This window comes from Garra rufa, chromosome 11 (genome assembly GCF_049309525.1).
Source record: "Garra rufa chromosome 11, GarRuf1.0, whole genome shotgun sequence".
Classification (NCBI taxonomy): Eukaryota; Metazoa; Chordata; class Actinopteri; order Cypriniformes; family Cyprinidae; genus Garra; species Garra rufa.
The window spans coordinates 49155948-49182841 of record NC_133371.1 but is presented as its reverse complement, the minus strand read 5'-3'; the positions used below and the strand labels follow the sequence as shown (position 1 = coordinate 49182841).

The 26894-nt window shown below is 37.0% G+C and overlaps 1 protein-coding gene across 1 annotated transcript in view; it reads left to right on the top strand.

Moving 5' to 3' along the window:
- fbn1 (fibrillin 1) overlaps nucleotides 1-26894 on the top strand; it is an 89011-nt gene that overhangs the window by 47697 nt on the left and 14420 nt on the right. Inside the window, exons 30-54 of the mRNA XM_073850264.1 lie at nucleotides 5562-5684; nucleotides 5775-5897; nucleotides 6887-7012; nucleotides 7106-7228; nucleotides 8901-9023; nucleotides 9155-9322; nucleotides 11634-11702; nucleotides 11810-11935; nucleotides 12079-12201; nucleotides 12280-12438; nucleotides 13409-13480; nucleotides 13567-13692; nucleotides 14011-14133; nucleotides 14233-14352; nucleotides 16765-16881; nucleotides 17151-17276; nucleotides 17358-17477; nucleotides 17583-17708; nucleotides 19498-19653; nucleotides 19744-19803; nucleotides 19873-19998; nucleotides 21460-21579; nucleotides 24080-24202; nucleotides 24274-24405; nucleotides 24481-24606. Coding sequence (XP_073706365.1) covers nucleotides 5562-5684; nucleotides 5775-5897; nucleotides 6887-7012; nucleotides 7106-7228; nucleotides 8901-9023; nucleotides 9155-9322; nucleotides 11634-11702; nucleotides 11810-11935; nucleotides 12079-12201; nucleotides 12280-12438; nucleotides 13409-13480; nucleotides 13567-13692; nucleotides 14011-14133; nucleotides 14233-14352; nucleotides 16765-16881; nucleotides 17151-17276; nucleotides 17358-17477; nucleotides 17583-17708; nucleotides 19498-19653; nucleotides 19744-19803; nucleotides 19873-19998; nucleotides 21460-21579; nucleotides 24080-24202; nucleotides 24274-24405; nucleotides 24481-24606 — 3036 coding nt within the window. The remainder of the gene's footprint in view (nucleotides 1-5561; nucleotides 5685-5774; nucleotides 5898-6886; nucleotides 7013-7105; nucleotides 7229-8900; nucleotides 9024-9154; nucleotides 9323-11633; nucleotides 11703-11809; nucleotides 11936-12078; nucleotides 12202-12279; nucleotides 12439-13408; nucleotides 13481-13566; nucleotides 13693-14010; nucleotides 14134-14232; nucleotides 14353-16764; nucleotides 16882-17150; nucleotides 17277-17357; nucleotides 17478-17582; nucleotides 17709-19497; nucleotides 19654-19743; nucleotides 19804-19872; nucleotides 19999-21459; nucleotides 21580-24079; nucleotides 24203-24273; nucleotides 24406-24480; nucleotides 24607-26894) is intronic.

Below are 26894 nucleotides of genomic sequence, written 5' to 3'. Positions count from 1 at the left end.
TGTCATTTATAAACGTCCTGCCGCGATTCAGACGTGAGCTTCATTTAACGTGATGTTTTCCAGGCGTGATGGGACTGACGTGTGATGCTAATGAACTGAAGATCATTTATTTGAGTTGTGCTGGATTGTGGGAGAGCTGCATCAGTGATGGATGAGTGTGTGAAGGTCATCTGCGATCCTCTTCACGTGTGTTTTAATTGGCCGTCAGCACGTGTACATAAGAGTGACATCATCGGTGTCAAGGGTGGGGTCAGTGCTTGAGGTCAGGGGTCAGCGTACACACACACAGTGTTTCCCAGGGTTTCAGGATCAGTGAAGGACATTTTATGTCTCTGGTGAATCTCTGAGTGATGATCCAAGTGAAATCTGAAACATAAATAGAAATAGAACAGAAGTGCATTTAAGTTTCATTTTTGTCAAAGGAATCCCTTTGACCTGAAATATCTTTTAGATTAAGATTTTACAACCCCAGTTTCAAATGAAACTCTTTAACCTTTATTTAATTGACTAAAGTACAAAGAAAAAATGTCCAGTGTTTTCAGTGTCCAACTTTTAATTTTATTTTGTAAATATAAACACATTTTGATTTTCATAGCTCCAACACACTCAAAAAAAATTGGAACAGAGGCTAAATAAAAGTGAAAAGGTTATAGAATTTGAAACGGTTCACAGTAAGCAGGTGAAATGGCATTTCACAAAACACCCCAACTTTTCTGAAATTGGGGTTGTAAATTAATATTAATAATTTGACAACATATTTGCATGTTCATGCTTCTCTGGTCAGTTTTTAGTTTAATTGAGATACTCTTATAGTTTTTAAATATTTATCTTTTTTGGTTTCCTATTTATTTTAGTCATATTTTTAGTCATTTTGTTGTTTGCATCATTTTTTTTTATGTATAGTTGAAATCTATATAGTTTTTATACATTTGTTTTAGTTTTAGCTGTTCTAGAATATCATATAAACTAAATGAAGGTTAAAAATGTATTTGAGTTAAGGCTTATTTCATCTCAAGTAACTAAAATGCTTTTTATGTTTTTTTTTAAATCACTCATTTTAATTAGACATTTTCACAATTTAAAAAATTACATTTTAAACTGATTTTGTAAAAGTTTTACTTTTTTTTTTTATTCTTTTAAATTAAAATTGTAATTTTCATGAATGAATATTTAGTAAGCGTGCTATTTTGATATTTTAAAAAAAAATAATTTATTGTACGTTAACTATTAAATACAGTATAACTTTTGCTTCATTAAGGGTTTTAAATATGCTCATGGAGAATGCGACATTAATATATGCTTTATAAGTACTAATAAACAGCCAATATGTTGAAATAGACATGCTAATTAACAACTAGTTAACAGTTAATAGTTAATAATATAATAAAGTGTTACCTAATATGTGTCCTTGAACCACAAAACCAGTCATAAAACGAAAAAAGAGAGCGGAATAAATAAGCTTTGGCCAAACTATTTGAAAATTTGCAATCTGAGGGTGCAAAAAAATCTAAATATTGAGAAAATCACCTTTAAAGTTGTCCAAAAGAAGTTTTTAGCAATGCATATTACTAATCAAAAATTAAGTTTGGATATATTTACAGTAGGAAATGTACAAAATATCTTCATGGAACATGATCTTTACTTAATATCCTAATGATTTTTGGCATAAAAGAAATGTATTGTTGGCTATTGCTACAAACATACCCATGCTACTTAAGACTGGTTTTGTGATCCAGTATTTTAATTTTACATGTTTATAAATGAATTTTTAGTAAGCGTTTTATCATTTTTTCAGTAAATGTGTCATGTGCTGAGCATTTGTTCAGTTTGACATGTTGGGTGAGTTATTTTATATAATTTCCCCTGACCGTCTCGATTCCTCCAGTTCTAGAGAAACATTCATCATGCAGTTTTATTCTCTTTCAGCACTTCATGTGTTTGTGCTTTAATTCAGCGCAATTTGACTGGCGTGATTATGAGTCTTTATTGATGAGCTTGTTTATCTGAGCTCAGTTCCCATCAGGCCAGTTAAGTGGTTTATTTTGGAGTAAACACTGAAGCGCTCCATTATTTCCTCTCTCTGGTTTTATCACTTTGATTCGGTGTCAGCTGGACGTGTGCTGCGCATATTTTGCCGATTAGATTTGCTCTAATAAAAGCGCAGCGTGCTATCAGGACGGGCAGACGGAGAGGTCGCTCCGCTCCGGTTATTTGAGGACAGAGCGAGAGCTGCGGTCTAACGAGACTCCGTGGAGGAACAGGATGTGAAGGTCTCACAGCTGAACTTCATCAGACACGTTCAGCGACGCGCTCGTTAAACAATCTCGTTAGACGGACACTGACTGCTCGCGGGATCCTGGGATTAAGCCGCCGCAATTATTTCAGACCCTGCTACAGGAAATGATGTCACGCTCCGGGACGGCGCCACTCACACGGTCAAACTTCACGTTTACGGGTCACCGGACGACAACTGGAGTTCAGTATGCGGCGGGAACACGAAGTGTCATGTGACCAGATGTGTGTCGCAATAGAGTGCAAAGTTAAAACTTCGTTCTCCATTGCCAAATTGATTTTTATTGAAGTAAAGTCAAGTCACCTTTATTTATATAGCCCTTTGAACAATACAGATGTCAAAGCAGCTGTACAGTATTTAATAGAAAAATAGTGTCAATAATGCAAAAGGACAACAGTGACCACTCAGTTTTCATCATCCAGCTTAGTTCAGTTCAAATAGTATCTGTGCAATCAAGTCAACGATATCGCTGGGAGTGAAGTGTCCCCGACTAAGCAGCGGCAAGGAACCAAAACTCCACCGGTGACAGAAATGGAGAAAAAACCTTGGGAGTGACCATCTGAGGTTTTAGGTCAGATAATTAACTCCTCTGTTTTTTCAGGATTTAGCAGTACGAAATTACTCGTCATTCAGTTTTTTATATCGACTATGCATTCGGTTTTTCAAATTGGTATGTTTCTCCAGGCCACAAAGAAATATGTGACTCTGGACCACAAAACCAGTCATAAGGTTAAATTTTACAAAACTGAGATGTATACATCATATGAATACTCAATAAATAAGCTTTCTATTGATGTATGGTTTGTTAAGATAGGACAATATTTGGTCGAGATACATCTATTTGGAAATCAGGAATCTGAGGGTGCAAAAAAATCAAAATACTGAGAAAATCACTTTTAAAGTTGTCCAAATTAGGTTCTTAACAATGCATATTACTAATCAAAAATTACATTTTGATAGGTTTACAGTAGGAATTTTACAAAAAATCTTAATGTAACATGATCTTTACTTAATTTACTAATGATTTTTGGCATAAAAGAAAAATCAATAATTTTGACCCATACCATGTATTTTTGGCTATTGCTACAAATATACCCCAGCGACTTAAGACTGGTTTTGTGGTCCAGGGTCACATATAGAGCTGAGTTTCATCCATATAACAATGAAAGTTAACACTGTTTCCTGATGATATCTCCTAAGGGTAACATGTAAAGTGAGAAAAGTAATGGCCCTAGTACTGAGCCTTGAGGTACTCCATACTGCACTTGTGATTGATTTTATACTAGGTTCATTCACTGCTACGAATTGATGACGGCAAAATAAGTACGATTTGATCCACGCCAATACACTTCCACTAATGCCAAAAAAATATTCAAGTCTATTCAAAAGAATGTTGAGGTCAATAGTGTCAAACGCAGCGCTAAAATGCAGTAGCACTAAAAGAGAGATGCAACCACGATCGGATGATCATTAGTAACTCTAATAAGAGCAGTCTCAGTACTATGATACGGTCTAAATCAAGAAGGAACCATTAATAATATAATTAATAATTGTGAGGATACTACCTTTTCTAGTATCTTTAACAGAAAAGAGAGATTTGAGATTGGTCTGTAGTTAATTAATTTGTTGTGTCTTTTTAATAAGTGGCTTAATAACAGCCAGTTTGAAGATTTTGAGGACATATCCAAATGACAGTGACGAATTAATAATATTTAAAAGAGGGTCTATGACTTCTGATGATTTAACAAGTTTATAAAATTCTTCCTCTCCTATAGTAGAGAACGAGGGGAATTGTTCCTCAGAAGATCTATAGCGCTCTATCTGATGCGATACTGTAGCTGACGGCTACATGGTTACAATTTGATCTCTAATAGTATCGATCTCGGATGTAAAGTAGTATATAAAGTCATTACTGCTGTGCTGTTGGGAAATGTCAACACCTGCTGATGCTTTATTTTTTGTTAATTCAGCCACTGTACTGAATAAATACTTAGGGTTATGTTTGTTTTTTTCTAAAAGAGACAAAAAGTAATCAGATCTGTTTTTAATCAGAACAGTTTTTAATGCTTTTCTATATGACAGGGTACGTTCACGCCAGGCTGTGCGAAAAACCTCTAGTTTTGTTTTCCTTCAGCTGCGCTCCATTTTCTGGGTTGCTCTCTTTAGGCGCGAGTGTGCTCATTATACCACGGTGTTGGACTGTTTTCCTTAATTTTCCATAAGCGTCCTCATAGATACAATTGTTCTCTAAGAAGGAACATAATTGTGAGGACACTACCTTTTCTAGTATCTAGTATCAGAAAAGACAGATTCGAGATCGGTCTGTAATTAACTAATAAGTGGCTTAATAACAGCCAGTTTGAAGATTTTGAGGACATATCCTAATGACAGTGACCAATTAAGAATATTTAAAAGAGGGTCTATGACTTCTGGAAGCACCTCTTTTAGTAGCTTAGATGGAATCGGGTCTAACACACATGTTGTTGGTTTAGATGATTTAACAAGTTTATACAAGTCTTCCTCTCCTATAGTAGAGAACGAGGGGAATTGTTCCTCGGGAGATCTATAGCACACTATCTGATGCAATACTGTAGCTGACGGCTGCATGCCCTGCTGAAAAGACAAGCAAAAACCAGCCTAGGCTGGTTGACTGGTTTTAGCTGGTCAGCAGGCTGGTTTTAGAGGGGTTTTGGCCAGTTTTGGTCTTGGCTGGTCAGGCTGGGAGACCTAGTAGCTGGTTTTAGCTGTTTTTTTCAGCAGAGTGGTTACAATTTTATCTCTAATAGTATTGATTTCGGAAGTAAAGTAGTTCATAAAGTCATTACTGCTGTGCTGTTGAGAAATGTCAACATCTGTTGGTGCTTTATTTTGTGTTAATTTAGCCACTGCATTGAATAAAATAAATAAATGTTTGTTTTCTTCTAAAAGAGAAAGTAATCAGATGCTTTTCTGTAGGATAGGGTACATTCATGCCATGCAGTACGAAATACCTCTAGTTTTGTTTTCTTCCACCTGCGCTCCTTTTTGCCATTCTTTCGCAACTTTGTTTTAAAATAATTATGTTTAACAGTTAAATTAGTGGTAAAAACTACATTACCCACGATCCTGCAGATAAATTAGTGGTAAAAACTACATTACCCACGATCCTGCAGATAAGTCCACCAATCAGAAAATCATAGTGAACAAATCATGCCAAAATTAGTCAAATACAAAATGCATGTTTGAAAAATATAATTGCAAACTTCATGTGTGTGTTTGTGTGATTTAGACATTAACGAGTGTGAGATCGGCGCTCATAACTGCGACCGACACGCGACCTGCACGAACACCGCCGGCAGCTTCAAATGCAGCTGTGCTCCGGGCTGGATCGGGAACGGGGTCAAATGCACAGGTACGATCTCTTGCTCATGATCTGATCTGATGTGTTTGTTTTGCTGGTGATCCGGTGTGCAGCAGAGCTGTTTTCTGTTTCCTGTTGCAGATCTGGACGAGTGTTCTAACGGGACGCACCTGTGCAGCCCCAGCGCAGACTGCATGAACACCATGGGCTCCTACCGCTGCCTGTGCAAAGAAGGATTCTCTGGAGACGGATTCTACTGCATTGGTACTAATTCACACACACACACACACACTGTAAAAAAGGCTTATCTTACTTAGTATTTTTCTCTTGTTTCTAGTCAAAATATCTAAAAATTCTTAAAAGAAGATGCATTTACTAGATAATCAAAATTACTGTATATTTAGTCTTGTTTCCAGGGGGGGGGGAAAAAATAATTAAATGCATTTTGCTTAAATCAAAAGTAAATATCTTACATTGTTTTGCTTAGCTAGTAAATGCATCTTATTTTAAAGGATTAGTTCACTTCCAGAACAAAAATTGACAGATAATGACTCACCCCATTGTCATCCAAGATGTTTATGTCTTTCTTTCTTCAGTTGTAAAAAAATTATGTTTTTTGACAAAAACATTTCAGGAATAATCTCCATATAGTGGACTTCTATGGTGCCCGCGTGTTTAAACTTCCAAAATGCAGTTTAAATGCAGCTTCAAAGGACTCTAAACGATCCCAGCCGAGGAAGAAGATCTTATCTAGCGAAACGATCGATCATTTTCTAAAAAAAAAAAAAAAAAAAATGCTCACCATGTGCATACCCTAACTGTATTAACCCGGATTACACAGAGTACGCATGCGCATCGCAGAGCTAGACAAGACGAGCATTTGAGGATTAAAAAACAAAAAATGGCAGATCGTTTTGCTAGATAAGACCAAAATTGCATTTTGGAAGTTCAAACTCATGAGCACCATAGAAGTCCACTATATGGAGATAATTCCTGAAATGTTTTCCTCAAAAAACAATTTCTTTACGACTAAAGAAAGAAAGACATGAACATCTTGGATGACAAGGGGGTGAGTACATTATCTGTACATTTTTGTTCTGGAAGTGAACTAATCCTTTAAAAACTTCTATATATTTTGACTAGAAACAAGATAAAAATACTAAGTAAGATAAGCCTTTTTTTTCCAGTGCACACACGCTCATTTACACACAAGATGTGATGTTGCTGTTAATGCACATGTGTTTGTTCTGTAGACACGGATGAGTGTGCGGAGAACGTGAACCTGTGTGAGAACGGACACTGTCTGAACGTCGCGGGTGGATACCGCTGTGAGTGTGACATGGGCTTCATCCCCACCCCAGACGGGAAAGCCTGTGAAGGTGAGACACTCCTGTGTTTGTGTTCCTGTGAGTCCAGTTCCTCCAGATTAAGACCCGTAATGCGTTACAGCTGTTGTGTGTTTGTCTCCACAGACATAGACGAGTGCACGTTTGCAGACATCTGTGTGAACGGCCGCTGCCGCAACATCCCGGGTCTCTTCCGGTGCCTGTGTGACCCCGGATACGAGCTGGACCGCAGCGGAGGAAACTGCACAGGTATGGGATCAGGTCACGCCAGTGTCCGAATTGTGTCAAACCTATTGGGGGGGGTCCCCTTTAAAAAAAAAATTAAAAAACCTTACATAAATATAATTCATATTTTTTTGTCTTATCCTTGTTATTGTGGAGAAAGCCTAATTCTAAAATAAAAGCTTATTTTACCGTGATCAGTGAATTAGGTGTGTACCAAACAATGACTGAGTACAGAATTCGATATCTATCTTAGGGGTATGTGATATTGACAAAAAATGATATCTCAATATTTTCTGGGATTTTGTTGATAATGATAATCAAGTGTTGCAGGACTGCCGTGGTCAGCTGACTCCTAAAGTTTTTGATATTATTCATATTTTGTGTGGTCAGTTCACAGCAGTGGCAATAAAACAAATCTTTTCCAACAAGTTTAAAATGATTTTTACCCTTAATGGGCATTTTTATATTTATAAAGCATTTTTTTTTTTCTAGAAGTGTGTCAAATTCTTACATTTAATTAAAGTAAATTACAGTAATAAGACATTTGGGGCCAAAAAAATAATATCATTATCAACAAAAGTCATCTTTGCAATGCAGATGAAACAGAGGCTGCATATAAAGTGCCATTTAGATGCATTTACACTCTGTTTAATGCAAGACATGAATGTATTTAACTTGCAGTGACAAATGCATACATAATGTTTTGAAATTATATTTTTAAAATGTTAAATACTGATATTTGAAATTATTTAAAGGTGCCATAGAATGGAAAACTGTATTTACCTTGGCATAGTTGAATAATAACAGTTCAGTACATGGACATGACATACTGTGAGTCTCAAACACCATCATTTCCTCCTCGTTATATAAATCTGGTGTTTGCAAAAGACCACCGAAAAATAGGTCAGTTCCAACATAACACCGACTGTTACGCAATAGCCCCGATCGTTAATAGTTACGCCCCCAACATTTGCATCGCCCAATCATCAGTAACATCTGTACATCAGTACAATAAGGCGAGCCACTGAATGGACATGGTTAGCTTAATGCTAGCGCTAGCCTGATACATTGCAGTACATAAGATTTCACTTACCACATAAACAGAGAGATGACTGCTGATGATGGCCAATGATTTACAGATCCTGAGCATCACTAACAAGCATATAAACTTGTGTGGTAAGTACTTGTGTCGCTGCAGTATAACATTACACAGAGCACATGCCATCACAATAATAAGAGGAAAATGTTGCATATTAAAAGCAGCTAGAGCTCCGTAATTAAATGTTTATATCTCCTCCATGTGCGAGCTATTGAGATGAGCAGCTCTGTGAAACAGCCAATCAGAGCAGAGCTCCTCATTAATATTCATGGACCTTCCAAATAAGGCAATAACAGAGCATTTCATTCTAGGGACAAATCCTAGGGTTGTAAATGGACCGTTTCTGGAGAATTTTTGCCCTTTCCTATGCCTTATAGCTTCTATGTAGATGTCAGAGAACAATTTAAAATACTGAATCAATGCATTCTATGGCACCTTTAAAAAAATGAAAAGGTACTTTATTGTGAAACTAGATAAAAAAGTTTGTCAAGACCCCCAGCCCACCCTCAATTTGAACACTGGTTCACACACAAGACTCGTGACAGGTGTGACCGCTCCTCTGATCCCGCTCTTCTCTCTCTCTGTGTTGTGTGTCAGATGTGAACGAGTGCGCTAACCCCACCACCTGCATCAGTGGCCTGTGTCTCAACACTCCAGGCAGCTACATCTGCAACTGTCCGCCCGGCTTCGAGCTCAACCCCACTGGAGTGGGCTGCGTGGGTGAGACATGTTAACCCTGTACAGCTCCAGCTGATAACGTGCGCCGCAGCACTCATCATGTCCTCTGTCTGTCTGTCTGTCTGTCTGTCTGTCTGTCTGTCTGTCTGTCTGTCTGTCTGTCTGTCTTGCAGACACTCGCTCTGGAAACTGCTATCTGGATGTCCAGTTTCGTGGTGATTATTCTGAAAGTCTGTACTGCTCGACGGAGATCGGTGTTGGCGTGTCCAAAGCGTCCTGCTGCTGTTCTCTGGGTCAGGCCTGGGGGTCGCCCTGCGAGGCCTGTCCGACGCTCAACTCCAGTGAGTCTCAAACAAACACAACCTCTCCATTCACTGCCATCATAGTTATATCAACTGCTGTCCCACAAACAAAAAACACATTTAAAAAGCATTTAAGTATTCAAATCTTAGTTGTTTATTAAGATGCTTCTACTATCTATTGAAACCCACAATATTATTTAAAATATTAGTAAGCTTAATATATATAAAATTATCATTTAGTGGGTACTTTCAATTGGGAGGTGGCTGTCCCGAACCCTAACCCTTAAATTTTAACTTATAAATAATTTTTGTATTTTTTTTTTTTCAGTTGTTGTTTTTAAAAGCATCTTTTTGATTCTTTTAAAAAGTGAAGTTAAAAAAAAAATATTTTCTTTGTAAGTTATGAAACTTTGTGCTGATTACCATTTTTGAGCTATGTTTAAAAGTATCTAAAATTGTCACTACTGAAACATTTGCTGGACTTTCAGTAGTGACATCTTTGTTTTTTAGGTGTGATCGCATAGAATTGTCACTATATGATATAATTCTGAGGGGAAAAAAAGTCAGAATTGCAAGAAAAGTCAAAATTGCAAGTTTCTATCACGCAATTATGAGGAAAAAAAATTGCTGGAAAAAAGTCAGAATTGCAAGCTTGTATCACAATTCTAAGAAAAAAGGTCAGAATTGCAAGTTTCTATCACGCAATTATGAGAAAAACAAGAATTGCAAGAAAAAGTCAGAATTTTATACACAATATTATTTAAAATATTAGTAAGATTAATATATATATATATATATATATATATATATATATATATATAATCATTATATATCATAATATATATAAAATCATCATTTATTGGGTAACCCTAACCCTTATATGTTAACTTAAAAAAATTAAATAAATTTTTTTTTTTCAGTTGTTGTTTTTAAAAGCATCTTTTTGATTGTTTTAAAAAGTTACGTTTATTTATTATTTATTTATTTTAGATTTTTAAATTTCTCCTTGTAAATTATGAAACTTAATGTGTCCCTCATTTTTCATGGCGCTACTGAAACAGTGTATGTTATAGTCTATTGGGTGAGACTGATTTTAACTAAACCCATAAATTTATCATCAGAAAAATAATCCTGTATCCCTCTCTCTCATAACTGTGAGTAGATAGGTCTCATCATTTTGAGGTAAATGTGTTCAAAAGTCTGACAAATCTGTGTGGAACTTTGAGGAACGTCACTACAATTAAGCAATTCTGCAATTAAAAACAGTTTTTTGGGAGTTATTCAATAACATTTAGTTTTTATATGTATACAACTGTTCAGAACTGTGCTGGCTAACCATGTGCTGATTTGGATTTTTGAGCTGGGTTTAAAAGTATCTAAAATTGTCACTACTGAAACATTTGGTGGAGTGACATCTTCGTTTTTTGGGTGTTATCCCATAGAATTGTCACTACCAAAACAGTAATGAGTGAAACATGCCACCATTATTTCGGTAGTGACAAAAGGGAACACAGAATCCTCATATTTGGGGGAAATAAACAAAATCTTAATACAATTAAGCAATTTTTTTTTGTATTTTACTAAAAAAAAAGTAGTATTTTAGTAAGCAAAAAGTAAGCAAAAAAAAATCTTATTCCAAACAGAAAACAAGATTATTTTTCTTACCCCATTGGCAGATTATTTAGCTTGTTTCAAGCAAAAACGCATTTAATTTTGACTTGTTTTTTCTGAAAACGACAATAATTTTTACTCGTCTAGAAAATCCCCTCTTTGATTTAAGAATTTTTAGATATTTTGGCTGGAAACAAGACAAAAAAATCTAAGCAAGAAAAGCATTTTTTGCAGTGTAATGAATTCCTAACTTTGAAATCAATACGATCAACTTGTTGCCTTTTACAAAGCAAATTTAAATTCAAAATACAAGAAATCTCATAAATTACATTTTAAATATTGTTAAAATGTCAATGTCGAATTTTTTATAAAATAATAAAAATATATATTTACAATCTAGATGTAAGCTAAATCTTAATAGGTCAATATAACCATTTTAATATCACCAGATTAATTTAATATCACTGTGTTTCGGTAGTGACAAATTTGAAGATGACAAATATTTCAGAACTTTTTTAAATATGCAATATGAGAATAAACTGCACAATTATTAGAAGTGTGTATCTTGGATACAATTTGCAACATTCAATGTTTTGAAAAAAGACATTTGGACCAGTTTTGTAGAATGCCCCATATGTATTTGTTAATGAGTATGTTATAATTATTGTTAATGATTATTATTATTATTATAGTTGTTGGTATAGTTATCATTCTCTGGTGTTTTGTTTGTTTCTCTCAGCGGAGTACAGGGTTCTGTGTCCTGGAGGGGAAGGATTCCGACCCAATCCTATCACTGTCATACTAGAGGGTACATCTACAACACACACACACACACACACACACACACACACACACACACTCACTCTCACATCCGTCCTCCAGTGCTGCATGCTGACCTCTCTGTCTGTGTGTCAGATATCAACGAGTGTCAGGAGCTGCCTGGTCTGTGTCAGGGAGGAAACTGCATCAACACATTTGGCAGTTTTCACTGTGAATGTCCGAAAGGTTTTGCACTCAATGAAGACACCAGAATCTGTGAAGGTCAGTCCGACTTCCTCTTTCACACACTCTCTCTGTCTCTCTCTCTAAGTCAGCTTTACGTATATAGTGCTTTTACAATTTCAAAGTTTTTGAAGCATCATTATATTTATATTGTGATTAAAGTTTTGATGAATTGTGTGTAGATGTGAATGAGTGTGAGCGTCCTGGCATCTGTGGTCCGGGTCAGTGTTACAACACCATTGGGAACTACACCTGCATCTGCCCTCCGGAGTACATGCAGATCAACGGAGGAAACAACTGCATGGGTGAGTCACGCTACACGCCCCACGCCGGCGGTGGCCTTCAGAGCTGACTGTGATGCGTTTGTTGTGCTGTGTGCTCAGATATGCGCAAGAGCTTGTGCTACAGGAACTACTACTCTGATAACGCCACATGTGATGGAGAGCTGAACTTCAACATGACCAAGAAGTTCTGCTGCTGCTCGTACAACATCGGCCGGGCCTGGAATAAACCCTGCGAGCAGTGTCCCGTCCCCAGCACCAGTGAGACACACATTTATTCATTCATTTATTTATTCAGCACATGATGAATACAACAAAATATCTGAGGAGGAATAAAAAATCTGAGGAGAAAATGACATGAGAAGAGCAAAGTTTTACACATTTATACGTCTAGAAGAGTACAGGCTAGAATAGAGAAGGGTTGGAGAAATATTGCAATGCAAGAGATGAGTTTTTAGGCATTTCTTGAATATAGTCAGGTTTTTGCACATAAACCACAGTCTTTATGAAGTTTAGGGCTATAAAAAAAGAACTTTGTATCACTGAGAGAAAAGTCAGAATTGCAAGATTGTATCACACAATTTTAAGAAAAAAGTCAAAATTGCAAGAACAAATGTCAGAATTGCAGGAAAAAAGTCAGAATTGCAAGTTTCTATCATGCAATTACGAGGAAAAAAAAGAATTGCAAGAAAAAATGTCAGAATTGCACGTTTGTATCACGTAATTATGAGAAAAGTCATAATTTCAGGAAAAAAAGACAGAATTGCAAGTTTGAATCACAATTCTGAGGAAAAAAGAAAAAAGTCAGAATTCCAAATTTGTGTCATGCAGCTATGAGAAAAAAGGTCAGAATTGCAAGAACAAATGTCAGAATTGCAGGAAAAAAGACAGAATTGCAAGTTTGTATCACAATTCTGAGGAAAAAAGTCAGAATTGCAAGAAAAAAGTCCGAATTCCAAATTTGTGTCATGCAATTCTGAGAAAAAGGTCAGAATTGCAAGAAAAAAGCCAGAATTGCAAGTTTGTATCACGTAATTCTGACAAAAAAAGAATTTCAGGAAAGAATTCAGAATTTCAAGTTTGTATCGGAATTTTGAGGAAAATAAAGAATTGTAAGTTTGTATCACACAATTCTGAAGAAAGTGTCAAAATTGCAAGAAAAAAGTCAAATTTCTTCCGACATACTGACAAACATACACAGTCATGGCCGTAACGCTATTCTCTGCTTCAGATGAGTTCGCTGTGCTGTGTGGAAGTGAGAGACCTGGATACTTCATTGACATTTACACCGGTCAAGTCATTGGTAAACACACAGACTCATTCAAAGACATTCAAACACAGTTCTGTGTCTTCGAGACTTCACATCCATCCTCTGTGTGTGATCCGCAGACATCGACGAGTGCCGTGAGATTCCTGGAGTGTGTGATAACGGCGTGTGTATCAACATGATCGGCAGTTTCCGCTGTGAATGTCCGATGGGTTTCGTCTATAATGACAAGCTGCTGATCTGTGAGGGTAAGAGCTCTAAATATCTGTTTATTTGAGATTATCGTATGTTTGCATATATGTCTGTCAACTTGTTATGAAAACAGCGATGTCTGTTAGCAATTTAAAACCTTAATTTGTGACATTTCTTTGTTCTATATCCATAAACAAACACTGTAATATAGTCAAACATATTACTGAAGCATTGATATGAGTGTATTTGATCAAGTAAGAGTCCAAATAAGGCCCCTTGAGAGACTGAAGATCTGCAATAATGAACAAAATATGTGACAGGATTACCAATCTGTGTTATTTACGCTCAACCCTCTGTGAATGATGTGTGTGCAGATATTGATGAGTGTCAGAACGGGCCGGTGTGTCAGCAGAACGCTGTCTGTCTGAACGTTCCTGGAAGTTTCCGCTGTGAGTGTAAATCTGGATATCGGCAAACTCCCACCCAGCAGTGTGTCGGTGAGTGTGTGTGTGTAATGAAGATGTCCCATCTCATAATGCTCATAGTTTATGTGTAATGATGATGATGATGATGATGATTGACTCTTCTTCTCTCAGATCGTAATGAGTGTACTGAGAATCCAAACATCTGCAGTCCGGGTCAGTGTATTGACATGGTGGGTAGCTATCGCTGCATCTGCCCCAACGGCTTCAAATCCACACCAGACCTGTGTATCGGTGAGAGATCAGCCTTAAACACCTGTCTGTCTGTCTGTCTGTCTGTCTGTCTGTCTGTCTGTCTGTCTGTCTGTCTGTCTGTCTGTCTGTGGGACATCCTCATGTAGATAACAAAACAAATACATGTGTTCATAACTAACTGCCCATCTGTGGTCTGTGTTCATAGCCAGCCAATAGTCTGTGGTCTGTTCATGTTCATAACTAACTAACTAACTAACTAACTAACTAACTAACTAACCATCTGTGGTCTGTGTTCATAACTAACTTACTAACTAATCGCCTGTGGTGACAATGTGTGTTCATAGCTAGCCAACAGTCAGTGGTCTGTTCATGTTCACAACTAACTAACTAACTAACTAACTGACTGACTAACTGACTGACTGACTGACTGACTGACTGACTGACTGACTGACTAACTAACTATCTATGGTCTATGTTCATAATTAACTAGTAGCCTGTGTTCATAACTAACTAACTAACCAACCAACCAACCAACCAACCATTTGTGGTCCGTTCATAACTAACTGACCACCTGTGGTCTGTGTTAATAACTAACCAACAGTCTATTGTTTGTGTTTATGTTCATAACTAACTAAATAACTGACTAACTATCTAACTAACTAACCATTTGTGGTCTGTTTATAACTAACCAACAGTCTGTGGTCTGTGTTTGTGGTCATAACAACTAACTAACTAAATGTCTGAGGTCTTTTCATAACTAACTGACCATTTGTGTTTATAGCTAACCAACAGTCTGTGGTCTGTGTTCATAACTAACTCAACAGTCAGTGGTCTGTTCATGTGCATAACTAAATAACTGACTAACTAACCGACTGTGTTCATAACTAACTGGCAGTCTGTGTTCATAACTAATTAACTAACTACCCATTTGTGGTCTGTTCATAACTAACTGGTGGTCTGTGTTCATAACTAACTAACCATCTGTGGTTTGTTCATAACTAATGATCATCTGTGGTATGTGTTCATAACTAACCAACAGTCTGTAGTCTGTATTCATGTTCATAACAACTAACTACCTGTTTGTGGTCTGTGTTCATAACTAACTGGTGGTCTGTGTTTATAACTAACTAACTAACTACCTACCCGTTTGTGGTCTGTTCATAACTAACTGACAGTCTGTGGTCTGTGTTCCTAACTAACCAACAGTCAGTCGTCTGTTCATGTTCATAACTAAAACTAACCATCTGTGGTTTGTTTATAACTAATTATAATCTGTGGTATGTGTTCTTAACTAGCCAACAGCCTGTGGTCTGTATTTATGTTTAGAACAACTAACTAACCATCTGTGGTCTGTGTTCATAACTAACTAACTAACTACCCATTTGTGGTCTGTTCATGTTCATGACTAACTAAAACTAACTAACCATCTGTGGTCTGCGTTCATAACTAACTGGCGGTATGTGTTTATAACTAACTAACTAACCATCTGCGATCTGTGTTCATAACTAACTGGTGGTTTGTGTTCATAACTAATTAACTAACTACCCGTTTGTGGTCTGTTCATAACTAACTAACCGTCTGTGGTCTGTTCATGTTCATAACTAATTGACTGACTAAGTAACAGTCAATGTTCATAACTAACTGGCAGTCTGTGTTCATAACTAATTAACTAACTACCCGTTTGTGGTCTGTTCATAGCTAACTGCCTATCTGTGTTCATAGCTAACTGCCCATCTGTGTTCATAGCTAACCAAACAGTCTCTGGTCTGTGTTCATGTTCATAACTAAGGGACTAACTAACCGTCTGTCTTTAATAACTAACTGGCAGTCTGTGTTCCTAACTAATTAACTAACTACCCGTTTGTGGTCTGTTCATAACTAACTGACCACCTGTGTTCATAACTAACCAACAGTCAGTGGTCTGTTCATGTTCATAACTAACTAAAACGAATTAATCATCTGTGGTCTGTGTTCATAACTAATTAACTAACTACCCATTTGTGGTCTGTTCATAACTAACTGACCACCTGTGTTCATAACTAACCAACAGTCAGTGGTCTGTTCATGTTCATAACTAATTAACTAACTACCCGTTTGTGGTCTGTGTTCATAACTAACTAATTAACTAACTACCCGTTTGTGGTCTGTTCATAACTAACTGACCACCTGTGTTCATAACTAACCAACAGTCAGTGGTCTGTTCATGTTCATAACTAATTAACTAACTACCCGTTTGTGGTCTGTGTTCATAACTAATTAACTAACTACCCGTTTGTGGTCTGTTCATAACTAACTAACCGTCTGTGTTCATAACTAACCAACAGTCAGTGGTCTGTTCATGTTCATAACTAACTAAAACGAATTAGTCATCTGTGGTCTGTGTCCATAACTAACTAACTAACCATCTGTGGCCTGTTCATAACTAACTGTCCGTCTGTGATCTGTGTTCAGATGTGGATGAGTGCGAGCGTCAGCCGTGTGGAAATGGAACCTGTAAGAACACTGTGGGCTCCTACAACTGTCTGTGTTACCCAGGATTCCAGCTGTCACACAACAACGACTGCATCGGTACACACACACACACACACACACACACACACACACACACACACACACACACACACACACACACACACACACACACACACACACACACACGTGTTAACGAATGATGTTTCAATGATGATACTGTTTTCTTTGACTGTATTTCCTGTTGACGTGAAGCCCGAATGGCTGTTATGTTGAAGTTTATAAATAAGCATAGAATATTTATGAATTCCGCAGCAGGCAGACATGTGTTTGTATGTTAACTGCTCTGTTTTGTTCGTGTGGTTCAGACACAGACGAGTGCTCATCTCTCCGAGGCTTGTGTCGGAACGGAAACTGCATCAACACGGTGGGCTCGTTTGTGTGCGTGTGTCTGGACGGCTATAAACTCTCTCCTGATGGCCGGACGTGTGTGGGTGAGTCCTGAATCCGCTCCGCTGGACCTCCAGCCATATGTTTGTGTGTGTTTGTGTTTACATCACCTCTCTTCTGTTCAGACATCAACGAGTGTTTGATTAACCCTGGCACCTGCGGTCCGGGAACGTGCCAGAATCTGGACGGCTCCTACAGGTGCATCTGTCCTCCTGGATACTTCCTGCAGAACGACAGGTGTGAAGGTCAGTGAGGTTCAGGACGATGGTCACGGATCACTAGGCATCACTAGTTCTAGTGCTCTCAGCGATGTGCTCAAACCGCTGCTGTGTGTGTGTGCGTTTGCTCAGATATCGACGAATGCACTCAGACTCCAGAGATCTGCATCTTTGGCAAGTGCGTGAACACTCCAGGGAGCTTCAGGTGCGAGTGTCCCGAGGGATTCCAGCTGTCCTCAAATGGAAAGAGATGTGTGGGTGAGTTATCGCAGATGCATCCCACCATTCCCCCGGTATTCTTTCCACAGACTCCAATACACAAGCTGCTGAAAACATGATGCTGCAGGTCATCAGTCAGGAAGCTCGTCATGTTTAATGATTTGTTCCTCATGAAGTAGGAAGGGAAATGTTCTTTTATTGTCTTTCACTCACTCATACTTTCCATTCTGTGTGAGTGTTTAGAGGGTGGAAAGGGTTCTGCAAATGAAAAACAGGCCTCAGGGAATAACAGAAACACAGATGCCCATCTCTTTCTCAACCGCACACACTCACACACACCTACTCCGCTATCACAACTGAGTCATTCTATAAACTGCTCTATATACAGTTAGTGATAAATCCTATTTTTACAATATATTTTTTATTTATTTAATTAAAAAATATGTCATTTCTAATCATGTTAGACACAAATGCTAACAACATGCTAGTAGCATGATAATCACGCTAGTAACTTGCTAATTATGGTAGCAACATGTTAGGAGCGACATGTTAATTCATGTTAAATAATGCTATAAACATGCTAGCAACATGCTAGTAACTTGCTAATCATGATAGCAACATGTTAGGAGCGACATGTTATAAATATGCTTTATTTATGCTATAAACATGTTAAGCATGCTAGCAACTTGCTAATAATGTTAGAAACATGTTATTCATGCTAGAATCATGCTAGCAACACGCTAGTAACATGCTAATCATGGTAGAAACATGCTAATAACACGTTAAATCATGCTAGTAACATGCTAATCATGGTAGAAACATGCTAAGAACACGTTAAATCATGCTAGTAACATGCTAATCATTGTAGAAACATGCTAGTAACATGTTAATCATGCTAGAAACATGCAAAGAACACGTTAAATCATGCTAGTAACATGATAATCATGGTAGAAACATGCTAGTAACATGTTAATCATGGTAGAAACATGCTAAGAACACGTTAAATCATGCTAGTAACATGCTAATCATGGTAGAAACATGCTAAGAACACGTTAAATCATGCTAGTATCATGCTAAACATGCGAAGAACATGATAAATCATGCTAGTAACATGCTAATCATGGTAGAACCATGCTAAGAACACATTAAATCATGCTAGTAACATGCTTATCATGGTAGAAACATGCTAGTAACATGTTAATGATGCTAGAAACATGCAAAGAACACGCTAAATCATGCTAGTAACATGCTAATCATGGTAGAAGCATGCTAGTAACAAGTTATTCATGCTAGAAACATGCTAAGAACACGTTAAATCATGCTAGTAACATGCTAATTCATGTTAAATCATGCTAGTGGCATGTTAATTCATGTTAAGTCATGCTAGCAACATGCTGATTTATGCTAGAAACATGTGTGTGTTCCCACTCTGTGCCAAACTTCAATGTCAACAATTAAATTCAAACTTTAAGCTTTTAGAAGTTATTTTAAACTTTCAGACAAGGCTTTCTCAAGCCAACTTCAAAGTTTGTCTACAAACTTTATTCATCTCGTTTTTTTTTTTTAATTATTATTTCTGTTTGCCAACTCAATTTTATATGTGTAGTTATTTTCAATCATACATGTTTCCATTCAAGAAAGAAGGAGCTTTATTCTTTCTGAAATAGCTTTTCTCAAATGATTCTTCTCAGTTGACTCTACCTAAATGATTCTTCTGAACTGACTCTTCACAGATGGTTCTTCACAAATTCTTCTTCTCCAGTGATTCTGAGAATAATACTAATTGGCAGCTTTACACAAAATATTAACGTCTGTTTGTCCTCATCAGATATTCGTGTGAATTACTGCTACACTAAGTTCGAGAACGGACGCTGTCAGGCTCCGAAGCCCTTCAACACCACTAAAGGTGCCTGCTGCTGCAGCGGGATGCCGGGTCAGGGATGGGGCGACCCCTGCGAGATCTGCCCCTCTCCAGAAGAGGAGGGTGAGTGCAAACACACACACACACACACACACACACACACACACACACGATGTGATGGCAGTAATAGTTATTGTGTTTGTGTTTCAACAGCATACAAAGCTCTGTGTCCTGCTTCTGGTAAAATCATCACTATAGACGACACGGCTGTGGGTGAGTGTCACTGTATCAGACATGCACACGCGTGTTGGTGAGCACAGGCTGATCAATCGTGTGTTTCAGATCTGGACGAGTGCACAGAAAACCCCGGCATCTGCAAAAACGGCCACTGCATCAACACGGACGGGACGTTCCGCTGCGAATGTCCGTTCGGCTACCGGCTCGACTTCACCGGGATCAACTGCGAAGGTTTTAAACCGATCGTTTCCAGTCGTATTTACTTCTATTCATCAATTATGAAACAAGTTCAATTTCAGCTGTAAAGCAGCTTTACATCATTCAAAGCAATTTAGTTCATTGCTGATTCAGACTAATTTGATCTAGTTCAGTTCAGTGCTGAATCAGTTCAGTTCAATGTAGATTTAAATCAGTTCACTGTTGATTCAGTTCTGTTCTATGTTGATTTATTTTGGTTTATTCAGGGCTCTACATTTACTTTTAAAAAATGTAGGAGCACAGGCAATTCTAAAACAAACACATTCTAAACGATAATAAAAAGGTGATATTTGACTCCTTAAAGCGATTTACAGGGGAATTTTTTTTTTAACTTTTGTAATGGCATTTTTCCAACTTTATTAAAAGTATATAATATGAAAAATATATATATTTTTAAGCTTTTTAAAAATGTCTAATTAAAACAACAATTAATAACAAGTAGGATAAGCATAAGTTACCAATAAAATGAAATCAGTATTAACTAATTTGTACTACAGAGGTGGCACAGAAGAACACAAAAGTGTCTTGTATTTTCTTGTTTAATAAGGGTTAGAGGTGGCATGAGTGCAATCAAATTCATAAATTCATGTTGAGATTAATATTTTAAATACAAGTTTGAATATAGAGATATTAAATGATTTAAATAACTGAAAAGATACTTTAAAAATGAAACTAAATCTGCCAGCAGGTGGCGGCAAGTCACTGATTTAATACTGAATCATTCATTCATTTTCGTTTGAACAGCTGATTCATTCAGGAATAAAGCAAGTGACTGTCTTTATGAATGGGAAATTGAATCATTTCACTAGATTTGTATAAAAACACCACTGTGTTTGAATGGAGATGCGGAGCGGCTCAGTTGTGACTTGTTTCAGGCTATTTTTGATGATGATGAAGTAGAGCAAAATCAGGCAATGGTGTTATAGTCAGACAATGTAAGTCACTTAATATTAACTTCTTATTTAACTGCTGTATTAAATCAATATCTCACTTACAAACTTCCTTAATTATTAAAAGCTGTCACTCATCTAAGTTGATCGTGATCTCACAAAGTTCGATTATAATCAATCAGCTCTCTCCACTGTCTCTTATTTACACTCTCTCTACACTTTTTTCATGAAAGGATTTATTGAGATATGTCTGTGATACATTACTCAACATTGCAAAAAATATGCTGATCGGGTCAGTCTCACATGGAGCTCCTAAATTATTTTTCATAGTCGCATGCAGTATTTTTCAGTCGCAAATGTGAGTGAAATGGTCTCAGTGTAGAGCCCTGTCATTATTGATTCAGTTGAAGTAAATGATGATGTTTTGTTCTTTGTTTGTTCCAGATAAATCATTATTATTGTTAGTTCATAAGCGTGTGATCAGGCTGATGTGGAGTGTGTTAAACATGAGCTGACGTGTGTTTTCTGCATTCTCCATCATCAGACACGAACGAGTGTGAGCTGGGGAACCCGTGTGGGAACGGCACTTGCACAAACGTGGAGGGAGCGTTTGAGTGCAGCTGTGACGAGGGGTTCGAGCCCGGACCCATGATGACCTGTGAAGGTCAGTGATGAGCTGCTGCTGTAGTTACTCCTACAGAACTGCTGGTGTTCCTGTAGGCCGCTTTCACACTCATGCTCACTTTGTTCATTCATTCTGAAACCCAGTTTGATTCAGACTATATGATTCAGTTTTGATCCACTGTATATTTGCAGAATCATCAGGAGTATCACTGTGAGTACTAGCAGCTGATCTAAATCTAATGGTTTTTTCACATTTTTGTTTAAAAATTTGACACCATGAATATAGCCATGCAAGTTGAAAATAAATTATTATTTGAAAGATTATTTGAGTGCAGTTTACAAGAATAATATACAAGGTTTGTTCAAGGTGCTTAAATTGCTAAAAGTACTTGAATCTGACTTTTTGGAATTTAAGGCCCTTAGCAATATTCCTAGAGAGGTACTTGAAAAGTGATTGAATTATTGAAAGACAATGCATCTATAAAATAAGTGTTTGAATTTTTTAATTAGCACATATCTTTTCACGCAAAATAAAAAAAAATAAAAAAAACATTTCGTCACCTTAGAATTATAAGGTTCTATCTGCATTCTGAGCACTTTTGAGATATTGAGCTTCAAAGTTTTTGTGTTCCATAGACTTCTGTAGATAGAACCATTTTTGTTTTCTAAAACAAAGGCCCCAAATGTACATAGCTTACAAAAGAAACATCAAAAAATTTAAATAAGTTGTCACAGAATAAGAATATGTGAATAACTCAATTTTGACAAAAATGTCAGATAGAACCTTATAATTCTAAGGTGACGATTTGTCATAAATCTATTGAGCTATACCAAACTGCAAAAAATGCTTTTCTTACTTAGATTTTTTCGTCTTGTTTTCAGCCAAAACATCTAAAAATTCTTGAATCAGGAAGGATTTTCTAGACAAGTAAAAATTATTACCTTGTTTTTAGTAAAAAACAAGTCAATAAGTCAACAAGTGTTATGTTTTTGCTTAAAACAAGCAAAATAATCTGCCAATGGGCTAAGAAAAAAAATCTTATTTCAAGCAGACAACTAGATTATTTTTCTTACCCCATTGGCAGATTATTTTGCTTGTTTTAAGCAAAAACTCACTTAATTTTGACTTGTTTTTACTAAAAACAAGACACAAATTTTTACTTGTCTAGAAAGTCCTTGCTGATTCAAGAATTTTTAGATGTTTTGGCTGGAAGCTAGACAAAAAATCTAAGTAAGAAAAGCATTTTTTGCAGTGCAGTAGTAGTACTGGCAGTGCCATGTAAACGAGGCTGATAACACAGAAGGAGGAACAGATGAACCGAATCATTTAAGCTGGAACAGCTCCGATTGATTCAAACTTCTGACTTCTTTTCATTTGAAGTGATTCACTTGCAAAATCCAGATCAAATTAAAAGAGCCATTCATTTTTGAATTTCAACATTGTTTGTGAAGATTTTTAAAGCCATTGTGTTGCAACACGATTTACTGTTTCAAAGTATTCTAATTGGATTTCGTATCACGAATCAATTGATTTAAATCGGACCCTCAAGTCGCGTATTGCAAATCATTTGATTCAGAGCGGGTTCTTGAATCATTCCGCGAACTGAATGATTCACTATTGCGTGTTCCCAATCCTAAACTGAAATGATGGTTCGCAAATCTTTTGATTCAGATCGGGACTTCGGTTTCACAAATCTTTTTTTGTTTGTTTTTTTTAAACAATAGAAAACATCAAACCATAATTGATCTTATCTCTGATTGAAGATTAGATTAAAAATCATCATTATAACATCATAAAAAGTTAAAAGTAGCTTATGTCCTTATGTTTTTTTTATTCATCTGCCCTGCATCTTGCTTTTTTAAATCCATACACTGCAAAAAAAAATGTTTTCGTACTTGTTTCCAGCCAAAATATCTAAAAATTCTTAAATCAAGAAGGATTTTTTAAAAGAGTAAAAATTATTGTCTTGTTTTCAGAAAAAACAAGTCAAAATTAAAAGAGTTTTTGCTTAGAACAAGCAAAATAATCTGCCGATGGGGTAAGCAAAAAAGTCTTATTTCAAAAAGAAAACAAGATTATTTTTCTTACCCCATCGGCAGATTATTTTGCTTGTTCTAAGCAAAAACTCTTTTAATTTTGACTTGTTTTTTCTGAAAACAAGAAAATATTTTTTTACTTTTAAATCCTTGATTTAAGAATTTTTAGACATTTTGGCTGGAAACAAGACACAAAAAATCTAAGTAAGAAAACCATTTTTTGCAGTGTAAACATGTTCTGTGTGAAGGGCCCCTTATGCTTCATTAGCCATGCTTCTGTTTATTTGGTTTTGCTATGTAATCTACATAAACATGCTCAAAATGACTGGCGTGACGTCTGAGGCTGAGACTAGCCTAAAATATAACTTTTTATATTAAAAGCAAACAAGCAAGCCCTGCCCAGCTTTAAAAAGTAACGCTAACGTAACGTAACTCAATAGTGTAATGCGTTACTTTTAAAAGTAACACTTTGGTGTTTTGGTTAAAATGTGATGTGTTCCTAGATATCAACGAGTGTTCCCAGAATCCTCTGCTGTGTGCATTCCGCTGCGTGAACACGGTGGGGTCGTACGAATGCAAATGTCCAGCGGGATACGTGCTGAGAGAAGACCGGCGGATGTGCAAAGGTAAAGACGACTCTTTCAGCTTCGCAAACACACACGTCATCACCTGGAAACGCTCCGCTTGTGTTTATCAGATCAGAACGAGTGCGAGGAGGGGCTGGACGACTGTGCTTCCAGAGGAATGACGTGTAAGAATCTGATCGGCACGTACATGTGCATCTGCTCGCCGGGATACACCAGACAGCCCAACGGAGACAGCTGCGTGGGTGAGCGCCTCACGTCCTGATGTTGATTGATGCTCTCTTCTGCGCTCAGACTCAGACACGTGTGTTTGCCCGCAGATCTGAACGAATGCACGGCCAAACCGGGCATCTGTGAGAACGGCCGCTGCGAGAACACGGTGGGCAGTTACCGCTGCGTCTGCGATCAGGGCTTCAATCCCAGTCCCAGCAGAACCGAGTGCATCGGTAAGACTGTGGCTCTCTGTAAGCTCACACACACATTCATAGCAGCTCAGGTGTGTTTCACTGAACTATCAGCTTTGTCTCAGATGTTCCTCTTGTAATTCCGCACAAATGAGTCACTAGTCATCATCAAGTAAGAATCTAGAGCTCTAGATCTTCTCATTGGCATCTTGAGCCAATCTGAGCACAGATTTTTGAGACCTCTTCTGAAACTCTTAACTAGCTAGTTAAAGGATTAGTTCACTTCCAGAACAACAGAAATTTACAGATGATGTACTCAGCCCCTTGTCATCCAAGATGTTCATGTCTTTCTTTCTTCAGTGGTAAATAAATTGTGTTTTTTGAGGGAAACATTTCAGGAATGTTCTCCATATACTGGACTTCTATGGTGTCTGTGAGTTTGAACTTACAAAATGCAGCTTCAAAGCACTCTACACTGGAAAAAAATGCTTTTCCTACTTAGATTTGTCATCTTGTTTCCAGCCAGAATATCTAAAAATTCTTAAATCTAGATTAGTATTTTCTAGATTAGTAAAAATTACTGTCTTGTTTTCAGAAAAAAACAAGTCAGAATTAACTTAGAACAAGCAAAATAATCTGCCAGTGGTGTCAGACAAAAAAATCTTATTTAAAACGGAAAACGAGATTATTTGGGCTGGAAACGATGAAAAATCTAAGTAAGAAAAGCATTTTTTGCAGCGTAAATGATCTTAGCTGAGGAAAAAGGGTCTTATCTAGCGAAACGATTTGTCATTTTCTTAAAAAAAATAATATTTATACACTCTTTAACCACAAATGCTGGTCTTGTTTAGCTTTGCGATGCACATGTGTACTCTGTTAACTCCGGTTCAAGACAGTTAGGGAATGTCAAAAAACTCCCATCTCATTTTCTCCAACTTCAGAATCGTCCTACATCGCTGCAGAAGTACCGACCCAGTGTTTACAAAGTGAACGTGCAAAGAAGATCAAACCCCCCTTTACAAAAAAAGGTCAAACAGCGATGTAGGACAATTTGAAGTGTTTTGGAGGAGAAAATGAGACAGGAGTTTTTCGACATACCCTATCTGTCTTGATCCGGAGTGAACAGAGTTCACGAAGAGCTAAACAAGACTAGTGTTTGAGGTTAAAAAGTATATAGAGACAGAGCACCACACGTCATAATCTGAAAACAACACCCAACCGGGAAGGGAAAACAATCTAATGTTCTCCATTGACTTTTTATAAGGTGTCGACCCAAAAAACGAGTGTTTAAGGACAGAAAACTAGAGCGCAATGTGCCATTGCTCTGGGAACTCTGAGAACTACGGCCACTGGATGGAAAGTAACCGTCGACAGAAAACAATCATTATTTTTAACCATCTCAAAGGATTATTTCACCACCCTATGTAAACCTAAGAGGATGAGATACATTGAGATGATCCAACTTCAATACCCTGACATTCACAACTATCTGTGTCCTTAAATGCTCGTTTTCTTTGGTTCGACAGCTTATAAAAATGTAGTTCTGTTTTTTTTTTAGCTTGTTTACTGTACACCTTGTCACATAGAAGCTTTTAGACATTGTTCTGTTTTTTGTTAAAGTCAGAAATGACAAGGAGGTAACTTCCTGCAATACAAAGTCAATTGAGAGTGTTGGATTGTTTCTTCCCCCTGGTGTGGGCATGGCCTAAAAGCACTTAGTCTCTAAAAATTGTAAAAAAAAAAAAAAAAAAAAAAAAAAAAAAAAAAAGAAAATGACCAATCGTTTCACTAGATAAGTCCCTTCTTCCTCGGCTGGGATCGTTTAGAGTCCTTTGAAGCTGCATTTAAACTGCATTTTGGAAGTTCAACCTCGCGAGCACCATAGAAGTCCACTATATGGAGAACATTCCTGAAATGTTTTCCTCAATAAACATAATTTTTTTACGACTGAAGAAAGAAAGACATGAACATCTTGGATGACAACGGGGTGAGTACATTATCTGTAAATTTTTGTTCCGCAAGTGAACTTGTTTTCTTGTTTTCAGCCAAAATATCTAAAAATTCTTCCATCAAGAAGGATTTTCTGGACAAGTAAAAATTATTGTCTTGTTTTCAGAAAAAAAACAAGTCAAAATGAGTTTTTGCTTAGAACAAGCAAAGTAATCTGCCAATGGGGTAAGCAAAAAAATCTTATTAGAAACAAAACAAGATTATTTTTCTCACCCCATTGGCAGTTTCAAACTAAAACTTAATTCTGACTTTTCTTTTACTCATCTAGAAAATCCTTCTTGATTTAAGAATTTTTAGGTATTTTGACTGGAAACAAGACA